This window comes from Cavia porcellus, unplaced genomic scaffold, assembly GCF_034190915.1.
Source record: "Cavia porcellus strain 051 isolate PalLab524CR breed Dunkin Hartley unplaced genomic scaffold, mCavPor4.1 scaffold_30, whole genome shotgun sequence".
Classification (NCBI taxonomy): domain Eukaryota; kingdom Metazoa; phylum Chordata; class Mammalia; order Rodentia; family Caviidae; genus Cavia; species Cavia porcellus.
The window spans coordinates 43,128,268-43,151,064 of record NW_026947513.1 but is presented as its reverse complement, the minus strand read 5'-3'; the positions used below and the strand labels follow the sequence as shown (position 1 = coordinate 43,151,064).

The window sequence follows — 22,797 nt, the reverse complement described above, 5'->3', positions numbered from 1 at the left end:
CACACCTTGCTGTGGTCTCAAGATCCCCCGTGATCTGATCCTTGTCTGTTTCTGTGGCTGGCTTTCCCAACCCTTCCTGGCACAGCCCAGCCACCCTGGATTCATTTCCTCCAGGAATTCAGCAAGACCACTCCTGTCCAGCGCTCAGAACTTGCTGACATGGCTGCTGCCTCAGGTCACTGTGACCTGCCTCCTCCCGAGTACCTCCCAGCTCTGGTAGCCTTTCTCCTGCTGACTCCCTGCTGCCCAGCCCTGCGCTCTGCACCCGCTGCCTCAGCCTCCGAGGTCCAGGCACTCAGTGAATTTTAATTCTATCATTGATCATAATAATCTTTTGATTGATTTTGAATCTGGTGATCAAAATAAGTAACCTCCATGGCAGTGAGAGCTCTGGTCTTTATCTTCACCACAGCTTTCCAGGCGAAAACAGCAGTTTTTAGTACATCCTGAGTCTCAGTAAATGCGAGGTAAATAGGGTGAATTTGTTACAGAAGAAAATTTTAGTGTATTTCTGTAAAAGACACATTGCTGTGAATCGCCCTCAGGATGCTTGCTGAGCTTTGGGCACAGGTACGCCCTCATTCTCTCCACTTCCTGAAGCAGCTCTGCAAATCTTTCATCTTAGCTGCACTGCTGTGCCTCCCCGACTGTCCTGAATCAAATCAAAACATTCAAATTTCATCATCATTTTGATTGTGGAGAACAGCCAGAGGTTATATGGTGACAGATCGTGTGAATGAGGTCACTGGGGACACACTGTAATATTTTTATAAGCTGCCTTTCCTCTGGGTGTCACCTGACAGCAACATCCACCAAATTTTGTGTCTTGGCTTGTGAAGACACTCGGCAATGAGGATTTCCAGAAAGTAGGAACAACAATGGAATACGTGTGTTCTAAGTGAGCGGAAGCATTTGGAGGGGGCCTGCTGGCAATGTGTCTTTTACTGTACATTTTTGTTCAGCATTGTATTTGTCAAACAAATGAATAAATACTTAACTAAAAGAATTTAAACTCTATGTACTAAGAAATAGCTTAGGTTTTTGAACCATAACATCACATTATTGGAATTTACATTTGTAAAATAATTTTGACAACATGGTATGATGTATTGGAGAGGGCATTTTCTGGAAACAGACTTGTTAATGGCCATTGTGGTTGTCCAGATGGGACACATTGAATGCCTGAGACAGGACAGTGTTAGGAAAATGAAGAGACACATGGAGAAACAATTCAGGGACAGACTGGTTAGGTGAAGGGCTTGCCAGTAAGGGAGTTGTCACATGATTTCAAGCTTTAGAGCTCGGGTAATCTGGGAACTTGTGAATCATTCCATACTTTAAATCATCATTAAAAATTAAAAATAAAAAGGAGGGAAAGAAGAAATGAACAGATTAGAGAGAGTAAAGTAACAAGACAGCAGAATGGGTAGAAGGAAGAAAAGCAAGAGAAAAGTGTTTATAGAAGAGCAAGAAAAAATAAAAGATGGCAAGAATGTGGAAAAATTATAATATGCATTAATGATGGGCAGGTAAAATGGTGCAAGGTTAAACATAAGATTATTCTGTGGTCCATTCCCTTCTTAATAAATATGATAAGGAAATGGAGAAAATGCATATCTAGACAAAATTTAACATGAATTTTCGTAGAAACATTATTTTTAACTTTCAAAAAATAGAAACAATGCAAAGGTATTTCAGTTGGTGAAAAGATACATAAAATGTGAAAATATTCATAAAATGAAATATTATTTGGCAATAACAATGCAACTTGAGAACACAGTGTTAAGTAAAATAAGTCACATACACAGCTTAAATATCACACTTGCCCTTATATGAGAAACTATATATATATGATAAATAGGAAGTACAGAGAAGGTTAAATAATTCCCAAATTATCTACTCCATTGTTTCAAAAATATTTTAATGCATGCTAATTAATTTCATTTATACTACTAGTTTCTCTTACTTATTGAAAATGATGAGCCATTATTTATTTCTCTTTGTAAGACAGTCTTTTCCTCTCTTTTATATTCTGAGTAATAAGATTTTGATCATGGCACATTGACTATTACTATCTTGTTTTGTTATTAAATTTTGGATTATTTTTATAAAGTCTTGCCATATTCTACAGCATGAATGAAGACAAGAAAAATCATACATTGTACCATTCTATTTATGTGAAATGCCCTGAATAAACAAGTCTATAGAGGAAAAAAAGTAAACTACTAGTCCCTAGGGCTGGGGGAGATGGGTAGTGACTGTAAGTGAGCATGGATTTCTATCTCGGAATGCAAACTGTTAAAAAAAATACACTGTGAAGTTAGGAGTGGTGGCGCTTGTTTATAACCCCAACAATTTGGAAGACTGAGGCAGGGGGATTGTGAGCTCAGGACAGCCTGGACCACAGAGTAAGAGCCCATCTCTTCAAAACTAATGAATAATATAAAATACAGATCACAATGGTGAGACTAAACAACTTTGTGAATGTACTGAAAATCATTAACTTATATACTTTAAATTAATGAACTTTAGGATGATACAACAAAGACACACACATAGCTCATCAGCACCCAAAATATGTATGAGACTTATATCTTAATAAAGTTTTTAAAGAAAGCAAAAAAGGAAAGGAATAAAGAGAAAGAATAAAGACAGAACAGTGAGACAAGAGCCTCGAGAGGCTCCAGGGGACTTTCATTAAGTGCAAGTTACTTTGCCCTGAAGTTGTCCAAGTCACCACCTGTCTTCATCCTTCTTTTCTGGCATTTATGAAAATTCTCCAGCTGGGTATGGTGACACATGTCTACATCCTAGCACTCAGGAGGCTGAAGTAGGAAGATTGCCATGAACTTGAGGCCATGAACCTATTGATTTCAAGGCCTGCCTGAACCCCATAGAGAGACCCTGTCTCAAAAAACAAAAACAAAAACAAAAAAAAAATAATAGGAAAAGCAATTTCTCCAGCCATTCCAAATAGTTCTTGCCAACTCAAGGAAGACTCTGAAACTTTCAAAGTTTATCTTTCAAATAAGAACTGCTTCCCAGGAGTCAGGTAAAATGACAGAAGGACTCACTCACTGGGAAACATCTGTACCTCTACTGCCTGTGAGCATGTTAAGTGACCAGAAGAAGAGAGATGGTTGATGACAAAGGATGCGTAAGTGAAAATGGTTTTAAAAAAATGAAAGGAAAGAAAGAGAGAGAGAGAAAAGGAAGGAAGGAAGGAAGAAAGCAAGCAAGCAAGCAAGCAAGCAAGAAAGAAAGAAAGAAAGAAAGAAAGAAAGAAAGAAAGAAAGAAAGAAAAAGAAAAAGAAGCACAGGCAGAAGTAAAGGTGAGGAGCCCCTGGGCCCCACCTGCCTCCAGCGCTCTCTTTCAATGCTCTGTACAATCCTTTGGGTCCTTATCAGGTTTTAACTTAAATTTAAATTTCAATAACCTAAATTTCTCTCAACAAACACTTTTCCTCATGGAAAATTCTAGTAAATTTAAAGCTCTAAAGGGAAACACTCTCAGACTTTGATTATTCCTTTTTAAACCTCTGGCTAGTAAAATGCCAGTTAATCATATTTTAATGAGTCAGCTTTCTAGTTATGAAACTCTACGTCTTTCTTATTTACATTATGTAAGATTATACAACAGACACACAGTTTGTCAGAGCATGAAATGTAAAACCCAAGTCTCATTTAATCTTTCGTATACCTTCAGTGTTTGTGCCCACATCACCAACTTTATGAAAGTCTCATAGTGTCTGGTGGTGCAGTCAGAACACCGATCATCCTGATTACTCAGCCACTGTTATCATGAATAATAATTCCACTTCCTACTGGTGTTTTTTTCAAATTATTTCCTCTTCTTAAGTCAATGAACTAAAAAGTCCAACTTGATGACCCGTTCACCTCATGTCACATTCTACCATATTTATTATCTTTGTCTGATAGCTCTTTCCTCATGGATGCTCCAATATGTGTCCCTCCTTCTGAGCCTGTGAGTTCTCTTACAGGCTAGAATTCTCCTCCTCCCTCAAGCTTGGTGTCTCTTTTGTCTGTGGGAAAACACCCGGGGCACAAACATGGCTTTGTTAGGTCCCCCCGTGTAACCCTCAATCTGGTCAGAGTTCGTACACCATTTGCTACTTGAATTCCACAGCTCTGGGCACCAGTTCTAACCCCAGTGCATTCATGAGTTGCAAGATCACCATCCAGTACAACCTTCCCACCAGATAATGCCACTGAAGCTGTATGAAAGCTACCTTGAAATTGCTTCTCAGCAATTTTTGAATATAATACTACTGAAAACAATACTACTAAAGTAAACAAAACCCCAAAGTCTTTACCATTTCAGCTGCTGCTCTGAGTGTTCTCACACTTAAATTCAGTTAGGCTTTTTGATGATCCAGCAGGGGATATTATTGCTCCCATTTCACTGATGAAGAAGCTAAGGCACACAGAAGGATCAATGCTGGCCTAAGGCTCAACAGTTGGGGAACCAGGATAAGAATGCAGGCAGGATAACTGCAGATCTTCACATGCTACATCAGTGCTCAGGCAGCCTCTTTTAGAGCCTTTCAAATCTTTGTCAGTGCTGTGGCAGAAATAAACCCCTTTATTCTTCATTTCTGAATTACTGAGCAACACCATTTTAGCTGATGTATGTGAAAATCTCCAGGAAAAACCACATATGATATGAGATCTAAGGGGCCAGGATCTGAGCATGCACTTGGTAAAAGATTATGATACTGAAAGAAACGATTAATGTTAAAAAGTAGAAAGAGCTCTTTCCACTTTGACAAGGGTTGCTTCTCAGGAAGTATCAGCCCATAAGATAAGGAAAGCAATTTAGATTTAAGTGATGGTAGGTAATGGGTTAAAAGAAGAATGCTTTTCAAAGATACTTGGCTCTTTTTGGACAGCCTTCTATTGCGGACTTGATGAATGGCTAGCTCTTGTCACCGTTCACCTTCCTAGTGATGTGAATACCATAAGGAGCCGTCAGGTAGCATTTTCCTTCTGTTTGGACAACAGACTTCTATGACTTGATTTTCCTGCACTACAGTGCACCTGTTTAGTCCACCTACTGGGATAGTCTGTTCTAAGTTAAATTCTCAAAATTGTAAGGACTAGGGGAGGGGAAATTCAAGAAGGAAAGAAAGAATTGTCCGTTAGCAAATTTAAGAGTTAAAAACTATAATTTTATCTTGACATCAGGTAAATAATCTTATTTCTCTTCTTCTCATGGACAAAGAAATTAATTTCCAGCAAAACTGATTGCATGTTGCAAATATCTTACAGCAATTTCCTGCTTTATGATGCATTCTTCTATTTTGCAGACAAACATTTGCCAAGTATTCATGAAGCACAAGCTTTCACTTATCTACCTCTGGCATGGAAATTAGTCACTGTTTAAGTTAAAATTGAGTACTAAAACAAACAGGGAGGAAAATACTTTTGTTAAAGAAAAAATGATCGAGGGATAAGTATTTTAGAGTGTATCTTCATGGTTAGGGAAATGAACTAAAAGCATTTCTTACTCGTGATACTACATAAAAGTGTAAGTGAGTCTCAGTGAGGTTTCTGTTGTGCGAAGAGCAATAGTTCAATAGCTAAACAATCATTTACAGATGAGAATTTTTTTAAAAAGCAAGTCGTTTTTATGAATTGTTTTCTATATCTGACTCAGAAAGATAGTGAGAAAAACAGAGCAAGCCTTAACTAAAATATGGGCATAGTTTAAATCTGGAGTATGACTTCATCACGACACATAACTGTATTATAGTAGTAACCTCATGTGTCTCTAGACATACATCCCTAAAAGCAGGAGGCTACAACTTAATCAGTTTGGGTCTCTAGCAGATAATTGATTGACATGCAGAAGGTACTCAAATGTCACTGAAAGAGTTCATAATTGCCATAGATCTCTACTAGTAAAGGAGATGAGTATGTGACCAGTTCTTGCTGTGGTGAGGTCTTCTGAAGATGCTTTGGGTATTTGCAGGTTACAACGCTCTTCTCCTGTCAGAAATTCAGTAGTAGCAAGTGAGAGTGACTGTATCTTGTCAGAAACCCAACAGAATTTAGAACTGGTGCCACCTGAAAAGCTGATGGTTTGAGGGCTGGAAACTGCCTCTAGAGTCTCCTGTGCCCAGACCCAAGGATGCCAGTGCATCATCAACCCTACCAGATCACTGTTGCCTACAAGGGCGATTCAAATGATCTCTTCAACTGTGTATCAAGTGTGGGCCCATTTCCCCTTCACAGTGAGGTACCACTCCCAGGAAAGACAATTCCTGCTTCTTCAAGCCTAATTTTGACAGAATAAGAACCAGCACCTTGAAATCTGTGAACAATATTCCTGTCCAAATTCTCTGTGAACAAAGTTTCTCAGGACAATCATGTCAGTCCTCTCCCAGCCTGCCTCAACTCCACAATTGCTCATTCACATTGTGTAGACAGAATGTGGGCCCTGACACTGAGAATGGGCTGAACATTATTTTATTACCCTATTTCTGCAAGAGTTTCCCATTTGTCAGTCATTTGCATATCACTCTCACGGTTTTTACCACGCACACATTCCACTGTTACTAGATACCCAAAACAAACCAAGACCATCTTTCCCACACAAACACAAATGTGCCATCTACTCTAAAACTTGGGACAAATTAAGTTCTGAATCAAGGCATCACTGTATTACCAAATGAAGTATGAGTTAAGAATACTAATCTGTTAGTTCTTCAAAAAGAACATTTTGTGCTTTCATTACTCAATTGTTTGATCACTTTGTATGCTTATATCTTGTAATCTGAACAACTACTTTGAAGATAACAATACACAATATATTAACCAATATTGATCCATTGTTTCATTTTAAAATTCTATGTCATCACTTTTTTTTGTTTTTAAGCTAAAATTAATTTAAATTAAAAATTAAAAAAAGAATTCCAAGAAAAATTCAACATCAAAGAGATTAGTTAATTTTCAAGCCCTATCATTTTTAATATGCATATCTCTCTCTCTGTCTCTGTCAATAGGCCAGGAAGACTGGACAGAAGAACACATTCACTGAAGCCATGGATGATTGCCTTTATTACTACAATCATTGTGTTGGCTCTGGCATTAATTATTGGTCTCCTTGTTTATTTTTTAGAGTATGGTAAACATGCACTTCACTGTATTAATTTGTAAATTTAAAGACAAAAAAATTTATTTCAAAGTCTTAGTATTTTCTAATATTTTGGAATAAAATTTTCCTCTGAATAAATTTGCATATACTTGAGAAAACTTTATGCATAAGTATTACTTCTAGCATTGAAAATTTGGAATGGTTCGTGTAGTATTATTTCTTAACCAATAAATTCACATGCTATTTTATTTATGGTATAATAATATTTAATAAACTAATGGCAAAATTGTTTTAGTAGAAATTCTAACTTTGAAATAAACATAAAAATATGTTAATGCTTAAATGTGTTAATTATCTCTAGCAAGTAATATTTGTCTCAGGATATGACTATCATGGTGACTAGGAAAATATGTAATCTTAAAGAACTGGGGGATATATTGAATACAGCTATTCTATGTTTAGTTTTTACAAGTTCACTAGTTATGTAACTGACAGAATGGTTACGGTTGCTATAACCAGATAACTGAAGCAGGATGTTTATAAAGAAAACAAGTTTAGTTTTCTGGAGGGCAGCCAGTGAGGGGCTGGCTGCATCATAGAAGAAAAGGCAGCTTGATGACAGAGTAAGAGGTGAACCTCACGGCCCATGAAGAAGCCAGAGACTGCAAAGGGCTTGCTCCTCATACATCCACTTTCACGGAACTAATCCACTCCTACAGCCCAGATTACTCCCTTCACAGAACCCCAGCCATCCCTGACTAGGCCCCCAACTTTTAATACCGTTATGCTGAGCTCCAAGCTTCTAGCACATGACACTTCAGGGGACAAATCATGTCTATTTGTAACAATAACATTCTTTGTTTATCCCGTTTGTTTCTTGTGTTTATACAACTCAGGTGAACAAAATGGAAATCATCCTTTGCTGTTCTTCCTTCCAGATCAGACAGCTCACTATTACCAGGTCTCTTTCCAGATCCCCAGTATTGACTATAGTCCTGACTTTTCTGTGGAACACTCAAAGGCTAGAACTGACCTGAAACAAAAAGTCAATAATGAGGTAAGCATGAGCTTTGCCAACATTGTTACTACTGGAAACTTTATTGAGGGAACAGAACATGGCAGAGTACAGAAAGCTTTGTTAAGAGAAGCAGTATACTGAAGTAGAGATAGGTCAGCCTTCAGTGTCAGAAACATCTGTTTTGTGAGTAATAAGAGGCAAATTGAGAGCAACTTAATTATGTCCTTATTAGCACTGCCAGATGGAATATATAATGCCCAACTGCACTGTAATTTCAATTTGTGAAAATATCCCTATGAAACATTTGAAACATGCTTGTAGTAAAAATAATTCATTATTTATCTGAAATTCAAACTGATTTTGTTTTTATTCGCTTTACCTAGCAACTTTGATCAGTGTTAACTCAAGAAGTCTAGAAAATACATTATATGGGAGATCATATAGTAGAATGAAAAACTGCAAGCCCCATAGAAAACCCCATAACTAGTCACAAAATGAATTATTAGAGTTATGCAGAAACAACTCAATCATTTATGCACAAAAAATATTACCATACACCATTAAATTAGAACATATCTGTAGATAATCCTGGCACATTTCCCAGCAGGCAACTTAATGCCAAGCATCCAAATATAACACATAAAAAACAGACCAGCTTTTCTGCTGGAAACTTAGGTTGTGCACACAGCAGCTGTTGAGCCCAGCGTTGACCAAAGATGGAAGAGCATTCTCACCAGGTTCAGAACTATTTCTTGAGTCATCTCATAATCAGGAGCGGAAGCTGGTGCCATGAGCTGAAGAATGCAACCAACTGGGGTGGGCATGTCTTCCTAGAAACTTACCTACAGGAAATTTTGAGGAAAGAAGGACAGAGTATGTTTTGTTACAGGAAGCAATTTATTGAGTTGGAGATCAAACTAACCTTTGGAGTTGGAAATGTCTAGATTTATATTGCAGTTTATCTTTGTCACTCTAACAACAAGAAAAAATGATTTGAATCCAAATTTTCAACTACAAAGTAAGGATAATTTCACTTATCTCTCTGGGATAGTTTGAGGATTAATAGGTGTAACGAATTAAAAGTCTGAAAAGCAATGCTTCCATCTGTTTCCAATGCTCTCCCAAAACTTTCATACTCCTTTGCTAAAGCACCAAACACTTGAAAACAGCATCATTATGGTATATGTCTAAGTCTGCTCCAGCTTACAGGTTTACTTATGCTGAACAAAGACGGCAGATGTTTGACAGCTAAGTTTAGTTCTTGTTTCTGATACCTCTCATGGGGTCATCACATGGTAGGACCATGAAAATATTTGTCAAGCATATGACTAGAAAATAAGTGAGCAATTCATTAGTATAGGTCTTGGCCTCTAAAATGTAAGTAGAGATAATATTAAAAGGGAAAAGCTGTAATTTATATCGTAAGTCAGAGAAGTGTAAAATACAAGATACTAAATATTTTCAACTTTGTAAGTAATATGGTCCCTGCACAACTACTGAAAGCCTTTTGTGACTCTAGACAGTGATTTAGAATTGCCTTTAATGCTTTTCATTATACTTTCCTTGAGTGATTGCTTTTTTAAATTTTATTTTATTGTTGTAATTTTATTTAAAGAAAGACTAAACAAAACAGAAGATGGATAGAAATAACACATACTTTCAAAGAAAAAATAAACAATAAGAAATCACTAGTTGGAACTGGGGATTTAGCTCAGCGGCATAAGCACCTGCCTTGCAAGCAGGTGGTCATGCATTCGATCCCCGGTACCGATAAAAAGAAAGGAAATCACTAGTTGATGATTACATATTGTCCTCTTACAAACAATTGTTCAAGATACAAAAGTGAAACATACAAAGTAGGGATTTAAACAGCGAGACTGCAAACAGTTCTGTTCAACTATCCAACAAATCTTAGTAATATGGTTATCAATCTTATACACTTGAACATACATGCACTTATCCATATCTTCATTTGTGTTGAGATTATACAAACAAAAGTAGGCTAAAATCACTCTGAACAAAGAATAATACTATTACTGGATTTCGCATCATGACACTACAGGATCAGCATTAGGTACTATAGTATCTCTTTTTCTTCAAAGTATTTGTTCATTTTTTCATGCATTATAAGATCAGTTCTCGTAAACTGTTTATAGATTCTATGCATGCATGAGTATTAACATATATTTCTATCCTTTCTATATTAGAGGGAGAAACAAAACAGCAAGATAAAACAAAACATATTCCTATAAACACATGAAATGAAAAAGACATATAAAACCACTGTACAAGGAGTTCTACCATGGTTACTGTATTGTCTCTTGTTGTCTTCAATAGAATTGTCTATATTATCAGACATAGTATAATTGAATATAGCAGTACATAACAATATTATTAGAAACAACTTTTAGTGTAAAACTTCAAAAACAGGTAGTAATCAAACCAGAATTGGTATCATAGTGAATCTTGTCATCTTCAGTGTAGTTGCCTATACTCTCAGACTTGATACTGTCAATCATAACAGTTTTGAATAAAATCTGTCGATACCAAACAGCAATCAAACAAACCAGATTTAACTAAGATCAGTCATGATAAAACATTATAAGTTATACAAGGATCCAGATTAAGTTAATAGGAAATTAAAGATGATTACTGTACTATAGCCTGCTATTTTGGGGATAGCTGTCTGTGCCCTCAGATCTAGTGCAAGTAGACAATCTGGGACTGAATAAAATCTATCTAAGCAGAGTAGTGTGAGCAATATGGGTTTTAAATCCTGATACATTATTAACAATATCTTATGCCATCTTTTTAAAGACTATTCCTCCCCTTTCACTCCCCCAGGGTGCATTGTGCATTTTTGGGTCTCACCAGCACCCTCAGTTTTTAGATTGGAGGGGCAACCTGCTATTTACCTAAGTGGTTCCGAACCTTCTCCCTCCTAAACTTGATCTCTAATTGTATTCCTTTACCTATTAAACCCTGTCTTTCCAATCTACCCACAAATACTGGTCTAGTTGCCCCTATTGCTCTCTGGTTCCCTGTCACATAGAGTACTGTTTCTCATATTTGATATTCAGTCCATAAACCCTTTTTTGGGTTAATTATCTTTCCTACAAAGAGCATCTTGGTGGATCCTATCTGCTGATTTACTCTGCTTGTGTTTCTCTTTTTTTTAGTGTATCAAGGCCATCTATATTAAAAATTATAACCAACCTTCTCTGCCTCATTTCTGTTGTGCTGTTTTCTGCCATTAGTTGTCTACTTTTCTTCTTCATTCCACTTTCTGCTCCATTCATTGAGGCCTCTCTGCTGCTGTTCCTGGAATCCTGGTACTTCTCTCTCTCTCTAGAACGTTGTTCAGTATTCTTTGTAGAGTTGGATTGGTGGTCATGAATTTCCCCAGTTCCTCTTTGTCTTGGAAGCATCTTGTTTTTCCATTAATTTCTAGAGACAGTTTTGCAGGATACATCAATCTGGGCTGGAGGTTATTTTCTTTCAGGGCTTGGAATACTTCACTCCAAGCTCTTCTTGATTTGATGATTTGTGTCCAGAAGTCTGACATAATTCTGATGGGCCTTCCTTTATAGGTTATCTGTTTCTTGTCTCTGTCAGCTTAATATTCCGTTCGTATATTGAATTTCTGGAATCTTGATTATTACATGCCTGGGTGTAGCTCTGTTTTAGTTGTAGGTGGCTGGAGTTCTGTATGCCTCATACATCTCAATATCATTTCCTTTTCCTATGCCTGTGAAGTTTTCCTTAATTATTTCTGTGAATATCCTTTGTTGTCCCTTTGTTTGTACCTCTGCTTCTTCATTCACATTCTATATTCTTAACTTATAGATCCTCTTGTCGTCTTCTAGCCTGTACATTTTTACTGTGTTTCCTTGTTAAAGAAATTTTTCCTTTCATGATTCAACATTGCAAACCTGTCCTCTAGTTTGGATTATCTATCCTTAGTTTCTTTCAAGTAGTTTTGCCAGCTTTCAATGGAGTTTTTAATTTCCTTATAATCTATGTTAACCTGTTTCATGTATTCTATGTTTTCTTTATATTCTTCATCAAATGTTTTTCTCCTTTTTTGTGCTCCTCCACTCTTCCATCTGTGTCTTCTTGAGAGGTGCTTAGCATTTCTTTTATTAATCTACTTATATCTTGCTTTACTTGGTTAAATATTTCACTTTTGAACTCATCTATGAGATCCCAAACATATCTCTTTATGTCCACTGATGCTGTGTCTGATATTGCATGTTTGCTGTCCTTAATCTCTTTTGTATTTGCTTCTCCTGGATCAATGTTTTCAGGGTTCGGGGCTGGGGACTTTTTCTTGTTGCTTCCTCTTCTTGTATTTTTTGTTTCTTCCATACAGGGATATAGAGGAGGCCCCAGTCCTTTTCCTTGTTAGTTACAGTTCTGAAGCATGCTGGCTAGGTGATCTTGCCCACTCCAGTGTGCTATTGAGGTGCAAACCGGGGCGGCATATGCTGGCCCCTCCTCTCTGTGTCAGTCAACTTGCTGAGGCCTTCACTGTGTTAGTGTGTGCCGTGTATAGGGAATTAGTTTGGGACAACTTATTGGGTCTCAGCTACAGGCATGACCCAGGCCAAGCACATCCCACCAATCTCATTTGAGAAGGGAACAACTGACTGAAGTCACTGCGGTTCCTTGTTCTTGCCAGGCATGCTCAGTTCCAAAATGTCATCCCATTGGTGCCCCTCATCTCAAGTCGATGCAGGTCCCTTGCCAGCTCCGTTCTCCACTGGGCTTGCCAACCTCCGACTTGGTTACTGCACTTCAGTGTGACTGTGGTTCCAGTGAGATAAAGCAGTGGGAATTTGGGCACACAAGAGCACAGAATCTTAGCTGCCTCAATATTAGTTGGCATGTTTCACTGGTTCTTTTTTGCTTTAGTTTCTTCCTGGGTTGAGAGGATCCATCTCCCTCTGTCCGGGACTCCCCACACTGTGTTATTTTGGCATCTGAGTTGTTTCAGGGAGCCTCTGTATTCTGCTCTTATCTAACCAACATCCTTACCTGCAATCTGAGTGATTGCTTTAAAAAAATTTTTTTTTACCGTGCATATATATTCGTTTTGTTATATAAATTATATAGGTACAGAAAAACTGTTTCTTAAAAAATTACTTTCTAATCAATTACAAGTAAAACATATGGCTATTTGGGGTTTTTTAAAAAAACAACTATTTCTTTTTCTATAAACTTCTCATCAACACATTCATGGTATCATATCTCACTGATGAAAAGTGAGTAAATTAATCTAGATGAGTGAAAAGCAGTTAACATGCATTATGTTTTACAATGTGGTAGTTCTTCTCAAGTAATGTGTATGGAATTAGCTATTCAGACTGAGGCTTAATGAAGGTTTGGCATATGGTGAGTCATTGGCAATAAACAGGTTTATTATTACCACACATCCTAATATTACCACTTATTATTACCATGCACCACAGATTCTGTAACATGCTGCAGCTCCATTAAGAAATAATTTGATCTAGGCATTTTCACCACAGAGGTGTTATCCTTTGTAGGAAATCTAAAAGCACACTGCTGACTACTTCTTCTAAGTAATCATTCCATGCATTTTACTTGATAAGTTATTGGCTTAAGGAAAGTGTCCAATACATATATGTTTTCCTCCTATCCCCTATTTTTCACAGAGTCAAAGCTTGACCTAAAATTTTCAAAAAAAAGTTTTATACACCAGTTCTTCAATCACATCCATAAGTCTGACAGTTGAGTTTGAAAGATCTTTGGTAACACATCCATTCATAATCTTCCAAAGATATTCAAATAGCCATACTTCCAACTCCTAAATTTTATACTAGTTGGAAAAACATTTAAGTGTTTATTCTTTGCATCAGTCATCTGTGAACATACAGCAAATTGCTCAAATATCAATACCAACTATAGAGATAAGTATGTTTAAATGAGCTTTTGGAAAATAACTATAAACTCTGAAATAAATGGTGTTTGTATCTCAATAGACTTTAAACATTGTGATATATTAAAATATGTGAATTCATTTTTAACAAATTTGTGTTTTTTCTTTTTACAGATAGACAAGATATTTCAAAGTTCCAATTTAAACCAACATTACATAACGTCTCATGTTGTCAACTTTAGGTAATCATAATTAACTAATCTATGATTTTTAAAAATCTTGAATTATTTAGTCACTTTTCATTTATTTTCTTTGTGAACAGAATTTAAGATTTTAGACATAGCAAGAAAAAAAGCAGACATAATGTTATCACATTGTTTTTTCTCCGGTACAGAGTATTTATAGTAGCAGAGCTGCTTCAGTAATTGAAATATGTCCTACTGGTTGTCTCTTTAAAGACTTTTGCATTTTAATTGAAGATTTTTAAATCATTACTTATGTCTCAATTTTATTTCACAAATTATTAACAGCTATAATGAATTTTTAAATGCAAGAATCTATGTTAATATAGACAGGATATACATAGTTAGTGAATTTAATACTTGATTAATTTCCAGAAAAAAGAAATTCTAGAACTGTCAGGCACTCATTTGCACCTCTCTGAATAGGACCAGGTTTTATAAGCGAGGCCGCATCCAGGTATTCATATCTGTGTAGTTGAAATGATTGAAGTGTAACATGTATGCACACCAGTTCCCCGAGATGAATGTAATTATGTGTTGCAAACATATATTGATTTAAAAAAAACACACAAAAAAATGAAGATTCTCAAGCCTTGTTCTTGCATTGCTGAGCCTCTAAACAGGAGGGCTGGAAAGCTGTGACTTTAATATTTGTTAAGGTCATCTAAACAAATACATAAAGACATAGAGCTGTGTAATATATGAGGGGAAAATCATAACAAAATGACAAAGCATTTACTATGTTTTTTTGGAGAGGTAATTATATTTAAGTATTAATGTAGGACATACTGATTTCTACGGCTGTAACCTCACTCATTCTGTTCCCTTCATTTTACAGGCCAAATAATCCTGGTTTAAAGGCAGATGTACTGCTCAACTTTAAATTTACTTCTAAGAATGCAGACACTCTAAAGAGACAAGCTGACACGATTGTGCATAAGAATTTGAAATCCAATGAGAGCTTCTTGAAGATAGATACTTCGTTACCTTATCTTAGAGGCAAGAAGCACTACTTTTTTGTTCCATTTTTATGGCTAATGATTTCAACAATATTCTTATCCACAGAAAAAGATTCTTTATTGACCATAAAATAAAACTTATCAATTACAATATGTTAACTATTGGTAATAAACAAATCCTCACATAATACCAAAGATTATATGTCTTCACCCATTAGGGAAGCTATGATATAAAACAAGACCTGTATGCTTACTCAAAGACGGTAGGATCTATGCTCTTTAAAAAAAATTCTTACTGAAATGGCTTGAAGGAAATCTGCCTGAGATAAAAACCTGCATTATGCTCCTGACACAGTAACTGCAAAGGCTGGCTTTTTCTCTGTAGCAGTCTCAGTCTGAAACCAGAAGGTGAAGGTGCTGTGGACTCATGAACCACAGTGTATGGTGCGTGGCGTGACCTGGGCTCTTCAGGGCACTGCATCCTCTTGCAGTGCCAGGCTGGTAGTGTTGGCCCACTCATGGAGTGGACAGAAGGACAAGGAGGGTGCCAGACCCTGACAAAAACTGTCCCGGGCATAGAGACAGCCTCATTTTCAACACAGATGTAATGAACTGGTGGAGAAATATGTGAGGTATAAGATTAAACAAAGATTCTTACAACTGTTGTGCAAAGAAATTCAGGAAGTAAAAAACCATCAGCCAGGTTTATTTCTATTTTTATGCATTCTGTGTTTCTTTTCTTTCTGATGTTCTAGTCCCCTTAGTTATCATCTATTTTTTTGTTTTGCCGTGCTTCTTCTGGCTGCCAAGAATAGGATCGTTAGAAATAAATCCCTTAAGTCTCTTTTTGGTGCCAGGAAGCTGGATTCTGAAACTGCAAGGAACCAGTCCTTTCTCCTTGGTCCCCTGTGTCTTGGGTGGGAGAGTTTAGTAGTGACACAGATGCAGAAGTACAGGGAGAGTTTACTGCAAAGCAGACAGAAAGATACACCTCCGAGTGAGAAGGCAGGCAGTGCCAGGAAAGAGCCTCCACCGAGTGCACACTTAGGAGTCTTTTTATGCACGCAGAAGTTAGCCCTGGGGTTTAGGGAAGGACAGCAATCACCATTGCCCTATGGAGATAGAGTGTGTGCTTGGTGATGCTTTCTTTAGAGGCTGCTTTGGAATTCCCAATGTCTCCTTGCTGTTTTCAGATGGTCACTGTCCACTCAGGGACCTTAACCACGTAAGAAATTTATAAAAGAAATTTAGGGGGAAAAATACCTAATCTAATTGAGGACTTGTTCCAAGGCAGAAAGGTCTTTACAGGTTTGATTTCCTGCTATCATGGGGCCACAGGCCACGGCAACCAGGAATGCTGTGTGCCTTGCGGAAGCAGGCAACTCTGTACTGTGATGAACATGACCTGAACACCCAGGGTGCTCCATGGTGCGGTTGGGCTCTCAGAACTCGGAAGGATTAGAAATGTATCATACACCACGGTCTGTCTCTTCACTAACTCTAGCTGGCAAAGAATGCTGTTTGGCAACCTTTTGTCCTTCAGGTCTGTTAACGTCGAAGTACTCACCTAATATTTTCACCTGTGAATATATATTTTTTCTCTTTAGTCCTCAAGGATATTTTCACATAGCATGGGATTCTGGATTGATAGTTCTTTCTTTCAGAACTTGAAAATTTCTATAGTATTTCCTTTTGGCTTCTATAGTTTCACATAAAAACCTCATATCTTTAAAATAGCATTCCTTCATAGGTAATGTATGATTTTCTTTGTTTTTAAGATTCTTTATTTTTCTCTTTAATTTTTACTAGTTTAATTGTGGTCAGTCTGATGTGAAATTCTTTTAGTTTATTCCATCTGGGTTTTCTCAGCCTCTTGTATGTGTAGATCTTTGTCTTTCACCAATTCTTGACAAAATTTTAACCATAGTGTTTCATTCTTTTTTTAGTATCACAGTCTTTAGTCTACTGCTAGAAACATGAATAATATATTAGTTTTTTTTTTGTTAGTATCCCACAGGCTTTGTTGATTTTATTTTCAGTCTATTTTGCTCTGTTTTTCAGACTGGGTAAATTCTACTGAATTGTCTATGAGTTCACTGCTTCTATCCCCTGTCATCTTCACTGTGGTACACTATTGGCACAATCAAGCAAGTTGATTTATTATTATTACTGTTGTTGTTATTATGATTTTAGTCACTATACCCTCTGGTTTCAAAATTTTCTATGGTCATTTTTTATTACTTCTATTGCTTTGCTAATATCCTATTTTTTCATGTGTTTCAAGAGAAATTAGACTTGATTTCTAAATTATATATATGGAAGCTCTTTAAATCCATGTGAGATACTTCTAGTCTTTTATTCATCTCAAAATTAGTATTAGTTTTCTTTTCTTATGAAAATTGCAGTTTGCCTTTTTTGTTGTAGTTGTGGTAGTTTTTTGTTTGTATGCTGAACATGTTAGTTTTGTTATGTGAGGACGCTCTTGATCAGATTTAAAGCTTCAGTTCAGCAGGCAGTCAGCCTGATTAGATCTGGAGTGTAGACTCCTGCCTACATTTGCTACTTCAGTTTCAGGTTTTTGGTCTGGCTGCTGGTGCTGCCTCTCAGCTCCGCTCCTGTGGTACATGTGGGAGCAGATGCTGTTTCTCCGGGCTGTCGTGCATCAGCCCACTGCACCACTGGGCAGACACAAGTGGCTGCACATGTCTCTGTGAGTGTTTTAGGCTGCCAGATAGTGCTGAGTATAATGTGAAGTATGCGAAGAGCAGGGCATCTTGGCGGGCACTCTTCTAGAAGAATGGCTGCCAGGCTTTGATGCTCAGGTAAGAGTTTGGGCCTCCTACTTGGCCTCTGTTCCCAGTACTTTGCACACATGGAGAAGACTTTCCTTGGAACTGTTTTACTTTTGTTGCTGATCGTTACAGATTGCAGGCCATCCTGGTTCCCAATATAGATTTTGTGTGAGATGAAAAGGAAGCCCTCAAACCTACTTGAGGAATATCTTGTACTTCCTCAAATTCTGAAATGCTTTGTCCTTCTCTCTTCTTTCCAGCTTGCAGAGCTCTTTTCCTGCTACCTGATAACTTTCAGAGTACAGCTATCCCTTGGTATCAAATACTACATAAAAAATGGTGTCACATTTGTACAAATGTACACACATCCTCCCATGTACTTTAATCATCTCTGGATTTTTATAGTACCTAATACAAGTGTTGTGTACTCAAAAGTGTCTGTTATATTGTATTATTTTTAAAAAGAAATAAAACAAAACAGGTGTGGTGGCACACGCCTGTAATCACAGCACTTGGGAGGCAAGATTGCTGTGAGTTTGAAGCCAACCTGAATGATATAGTGAGACCATGTCTAAAAAATAATGACTAAAAATATATACATGATATATATCAGATGAATTTTTTCCAAATACTTCAAATACACACTTTTTTAAATGCACAAAAGAATCAACAAATATTGAGCACTACTGTAATTATTAGTGTGAAGAGATAATAAGCAAACAGTATTTGTTACACTATCTGGCACAGAGGGTGTAGCAAATTATTATAATTGCTATTCATTTGTTCACTCAGCAAAAAGTCAGGAACTGAAATCTCTGTCCTCGTAGAGCTTGAAGTAAGAAAAATAATAATCTCCTAACTAAATAAACAGGTAATATCAGATAACAGAGAACAGAGAGTAGTGAACTTTACATTTGGTTTTCATGGAAAGCCTTATAAGGAGAGGAATTTCAAGCTGCGAGCTGAATGAGAGGGGGAACTAACTGTAAAAAGGCCAGGGGAATAGCACAGCTGAAAAACAGGCCAGCCGAAACAGAGGCTGTCCGCAGGAACACTTCTAAGCAGAAACTAGAAGCCCAAGGCGGCCAGGGCGTCAGGAGGTCAGTGGACCTGACAACGAAAACTTTCCCAGATGAGATTTTTCCATCATACAGAGCATGTCATACAGATCCCAATAGGAAATCTGGGTTTATTCTAAGTGCCAGAAGCCACCAGAGAATTGTTATTGTTGGCAAAACCTAATTTAGGGCTAGGGATTTAGCTCAGTGGCATAAGCACCTGCCTGGCAAGTGCGTGGTCATGAGTTCCATCCCTGATACCAAAAGAAAAAAGAAAAAAAAAAACACCTAATTTAAAGGATCTTATTCCAATAAACACCTGAGCATGGTTCCCTCCCTATGAATGCAATGTTCATCTTTAAAGTTTGACCTAAAGACCCATTTTGTAACTTTACTGAAACCTTAGACCGCCTTTCATCTCAACACATTATGTGTTTGAATCAAAGGAAAAGGTCTCCAGACATATACTGGAAACCAGTAAAACTGGCCTTTTTGTTTAACTTCTACTTTAATAAATTGTTGTGGCCTTGATTAACTTGATGGTTTCTCCCTTCAAGCCAAAAATATCTTTTTCCATGCTAATGATTTTATAGTCACATCCCAGATTTTCCTGGGTTCCCCACATACCCAGAAGAATTTAATTTAGCTGGCAGCAGTGGCATACACTGTAATCCCAGCACTCTGAAGGCTGAGCTGGAAGATGACAAGTTTGAGCCCAGTCTGGGCCATTTAGAGACTTACCAAGATCCCCATCTCAAAATAAAAAGTAAGAGAAAAAACTGGGAGGATACTCTGGTTCAATCCAGGTAACACACACCCACCCTGCACACACACACACACACACACACACACACACACACACACACACACAGAATTAATTTGCATAGAACCTTTTATAGAACTTTATTCTATTGACTCTAAGAATTTTCTGACTAACGGGAATTTTTCTTCCAGGCAGAAAAATTCATGCCAGACAGGCATAGTGTTCTAAATTAAAATGGTCTCATTGCCTCACACTGATCATGGTTTTGCTTTTTCTAGAAATAAACAGAGCACAAGCACAGCATTTCCTGAACAGCTGTAAGTTCAAAAATATTATGGCAATGTGTATAAATTAAGAAGGAAACTGCACCGCTTTTACTTTTTCTACTCCCTGTTTACTGATTCTCAAGTGTGTGTAATAAGTCCAAATGCATGTGTGATCCAATTGTCCCCAGTGGGGCGGGAGGTGCTACGACAAGCTGGGAATATTTATACAGAATCCTTGAGAGTATTTTCTTTCCCAGTGTAAGTTTTATGATGAATCCTTCAGCAATTTCCTTGAGTTTTTATCAAATGTATTTGTATTTGATTCACTATGTTAAAGTAGAAAATTTTGGATAAAAATTAAATGACATCCACCAATACAGAATCTTCATGTAGAAACTTCCTGTATAACGATGTAATGTATTTTAGAATATCTCAAAAAAGTTAAAATGTGGTTTTTCGACAGTATGTGGTATGCACTTAATCCCCAAAAAATGTCAATATCACTGATGTAAATTGGCACACGTATGAACATGCCACACGCATGAACTTGCTCAAAAAGCAAGACCCAAGCAAATTTTAAAGGGAACTTGCTAGAAATATGCCAAAGAATGTATTTAATATTATTGTTTAAAATTGGAGTGATCACACTTCATCCATGCAAATAATTATTACTCCATTATGTGCAATGTTAATTTCAATGGATTTTTAAGGCCAAGGCACATCCCAAAGAGTTTACATACTTAACTATGTGCTTAATGTACCTGAGCACAGTTACAGCTCTGTAAATGACCCTCTGACTCCTTCCTGCCTGACAGGCTGTGGCTTGGGGATGGAGTACCCACCCGTGGAGAGAATCGCTCAAGGCCAGGCTGCAGCGCCGGCGGCATGGCCCTGGCAGGCCAGCCTGCAGGTGGACGGCATGCACTTGTGCGGCGCTTCCCTCATCAGCGAACTCTGGCTGCTCACTGCGGCGCACTGCTTCGACTAGTGAGTCCCAGCGACCTCCCCTCCCCCGCCCTCTCCCACCTGCGCGCCCCCACCCTCCCCCAGAACCGCCCAGGACACCTGGCAGGCACAGGTGTGCAGGTGTGCACAGGCTCGGGGCACAAGGAGGCCTCTCAGAGACCAGTAAGAAAAGTGCAGCCGGTCTTCAACTCCCTCTGAAAGTGTTAACTAGGAGCAAACCTAGGCTGGGGAGGCTGCTGAGAGACGCGCGAGGGTTTCCAAACTCTTCTCCGCACCCCAGCCTGCGATTTACACACGCTGGTATCCCACGTGAATACCTTTAGTGCTGTACTTTTATTGTTTGGTTTTTGAAGATTTTTTATTTAAAGAAAAAAAAGCAAAACAGAAAAAAGGGGTAGAAATATTAAAGAATTTTTAAAAAACACTTAGAATGTTTTTTGAAGATTTGACATGTGAGATACCTGGAGATAATAAAGAGATACAGTAATCCTAGTGAAATTCATATAAATAAAATATTCTAAATAAAATGTCAGTAAAAGGATGCATGAAAAGATTATATAAAGCAGACCTCTAATTGTACCTTCCTCTGTTTCTCTATTTCTCCTTAGTTACACACACATTTATATAATCTGGGCATGTGTATGAATGCGTGTTGGTATCTGTGCAAGCACATATTTTTTTAAATGCCTAATATTTATGTTTTCTTATTTTTATAACAAATGTTATAACAAAACAATAACTTTTGTTATTTTTATAACAAAAGTTAATCTCTTACTTTTATAACAAAATGGCAATACTTTATTATTTCCTTTAAAAATTCTGATTTCTCCAAAAGACTAACGCAGGCTACCTTGTGATGGGGATCTGTTACCCTCAGGGAAAGGTTTCAAGTAAGAGACAAGGAGGTCTCCATCGATACCTGGTTAAAAGTTTGGTCCTTCTCTTTGGCTCCTGCCCGGGCCCATCCAGAGCTCCGGGCAACTTCAGGTCAGAAATGAACCCACCATGTCCCCTCTCATCTGTTACCAGTCACAAGAACCCTAAACTGTGGGAGGCCAGCTTTGGAACAACCCTCCGCTCTCCGCTGGTAAGAAGGAAGGTGCAGTCCATTATTGTCCATGAGAATTACGCTGCCCACAAGCACGAGGACGACATCGCCGTAGTGAAGCTCTCGGCCCCTGTGCTGTTTTCTGAAAATGTACACAGAGTCTGCCTCCCAGATGCTGATTTTGAAGTCCTGCCTAAGAGTAACGTGTTTGTCACTGGATGGGGGGCACTGAAAGCAAGTGGTACGTATCTCAGTCAAAACAAACCCAGTAAGAAAAATTTATAAAAATAAGTAAATAAACCCACCCTCTTTAAGAATGGAGATATGAAATAAAGCACAAGACCAAGTTATGCAACTGTGTACATATTTTTCTTTTAGTTGCTCTTTTTGATATATAGAGCTTATGCTTAGCTGACTGACTCATAAAATGCATGCTTTAGAAGCTCCAGAAAGGACATACTTCCGAAGAGTCAACAACGGAACAAATAGCCTCGAGCAAGGAATCTGATGGACTGTTCTCTCCTTGGCACTAATTTTTTTTTTTTTTGTACCAGGATCAAACTAATGACCTTGTGCTTGCCAGGCAGGCGCAGTGCCACTGAGCTCTATCCCTGACCTCTTGGCACTAAACATTAGACAGAACCTCACAGATCCATATTCCTATGA

General features: G+C 37.7%; 1 protein-coding gene across 1 annotated transcript in view; it reads left to right on the top strand.

The window, feature by feature from the left end:
• The window catches only part of LOC100721397 (transmembrane protease serine 11G-like), a 35,455-nt gene that overhangs the window by 6,171 nt on the left and 6,487 nt on the right, over nt 1-22,797 (top strand). Inside the window, exons 2-8 of the mRNA XM_063240468.1 lie at nt 7,026-7,147; nt 8,056-8,174; nt 14,212-14,279; nt 15,118-15,278; nt 20,130-20,168; nt 20,933-21,104; nt 22,113-22,372. Of these exons, the coding sequence (XP_063096538.1) occupies nt 7,026-7,147; nt 8,056-8,174; nt 14,212-14,279; nt 15,118-15,278; nt 20,130-20,168; nt 20,933-21,104; nt 22,113-22,372 (941 nt within the window). The remainder of the gene's footprint in view (nt 1-7,025; nt 7,148-8,055; nt 8,175-14,211; nt 14,280-15,117; nt 15,279-20,129; nt 20,169-20,932; nt 21,105-22,112; nt 22,373-22,797) is intronic.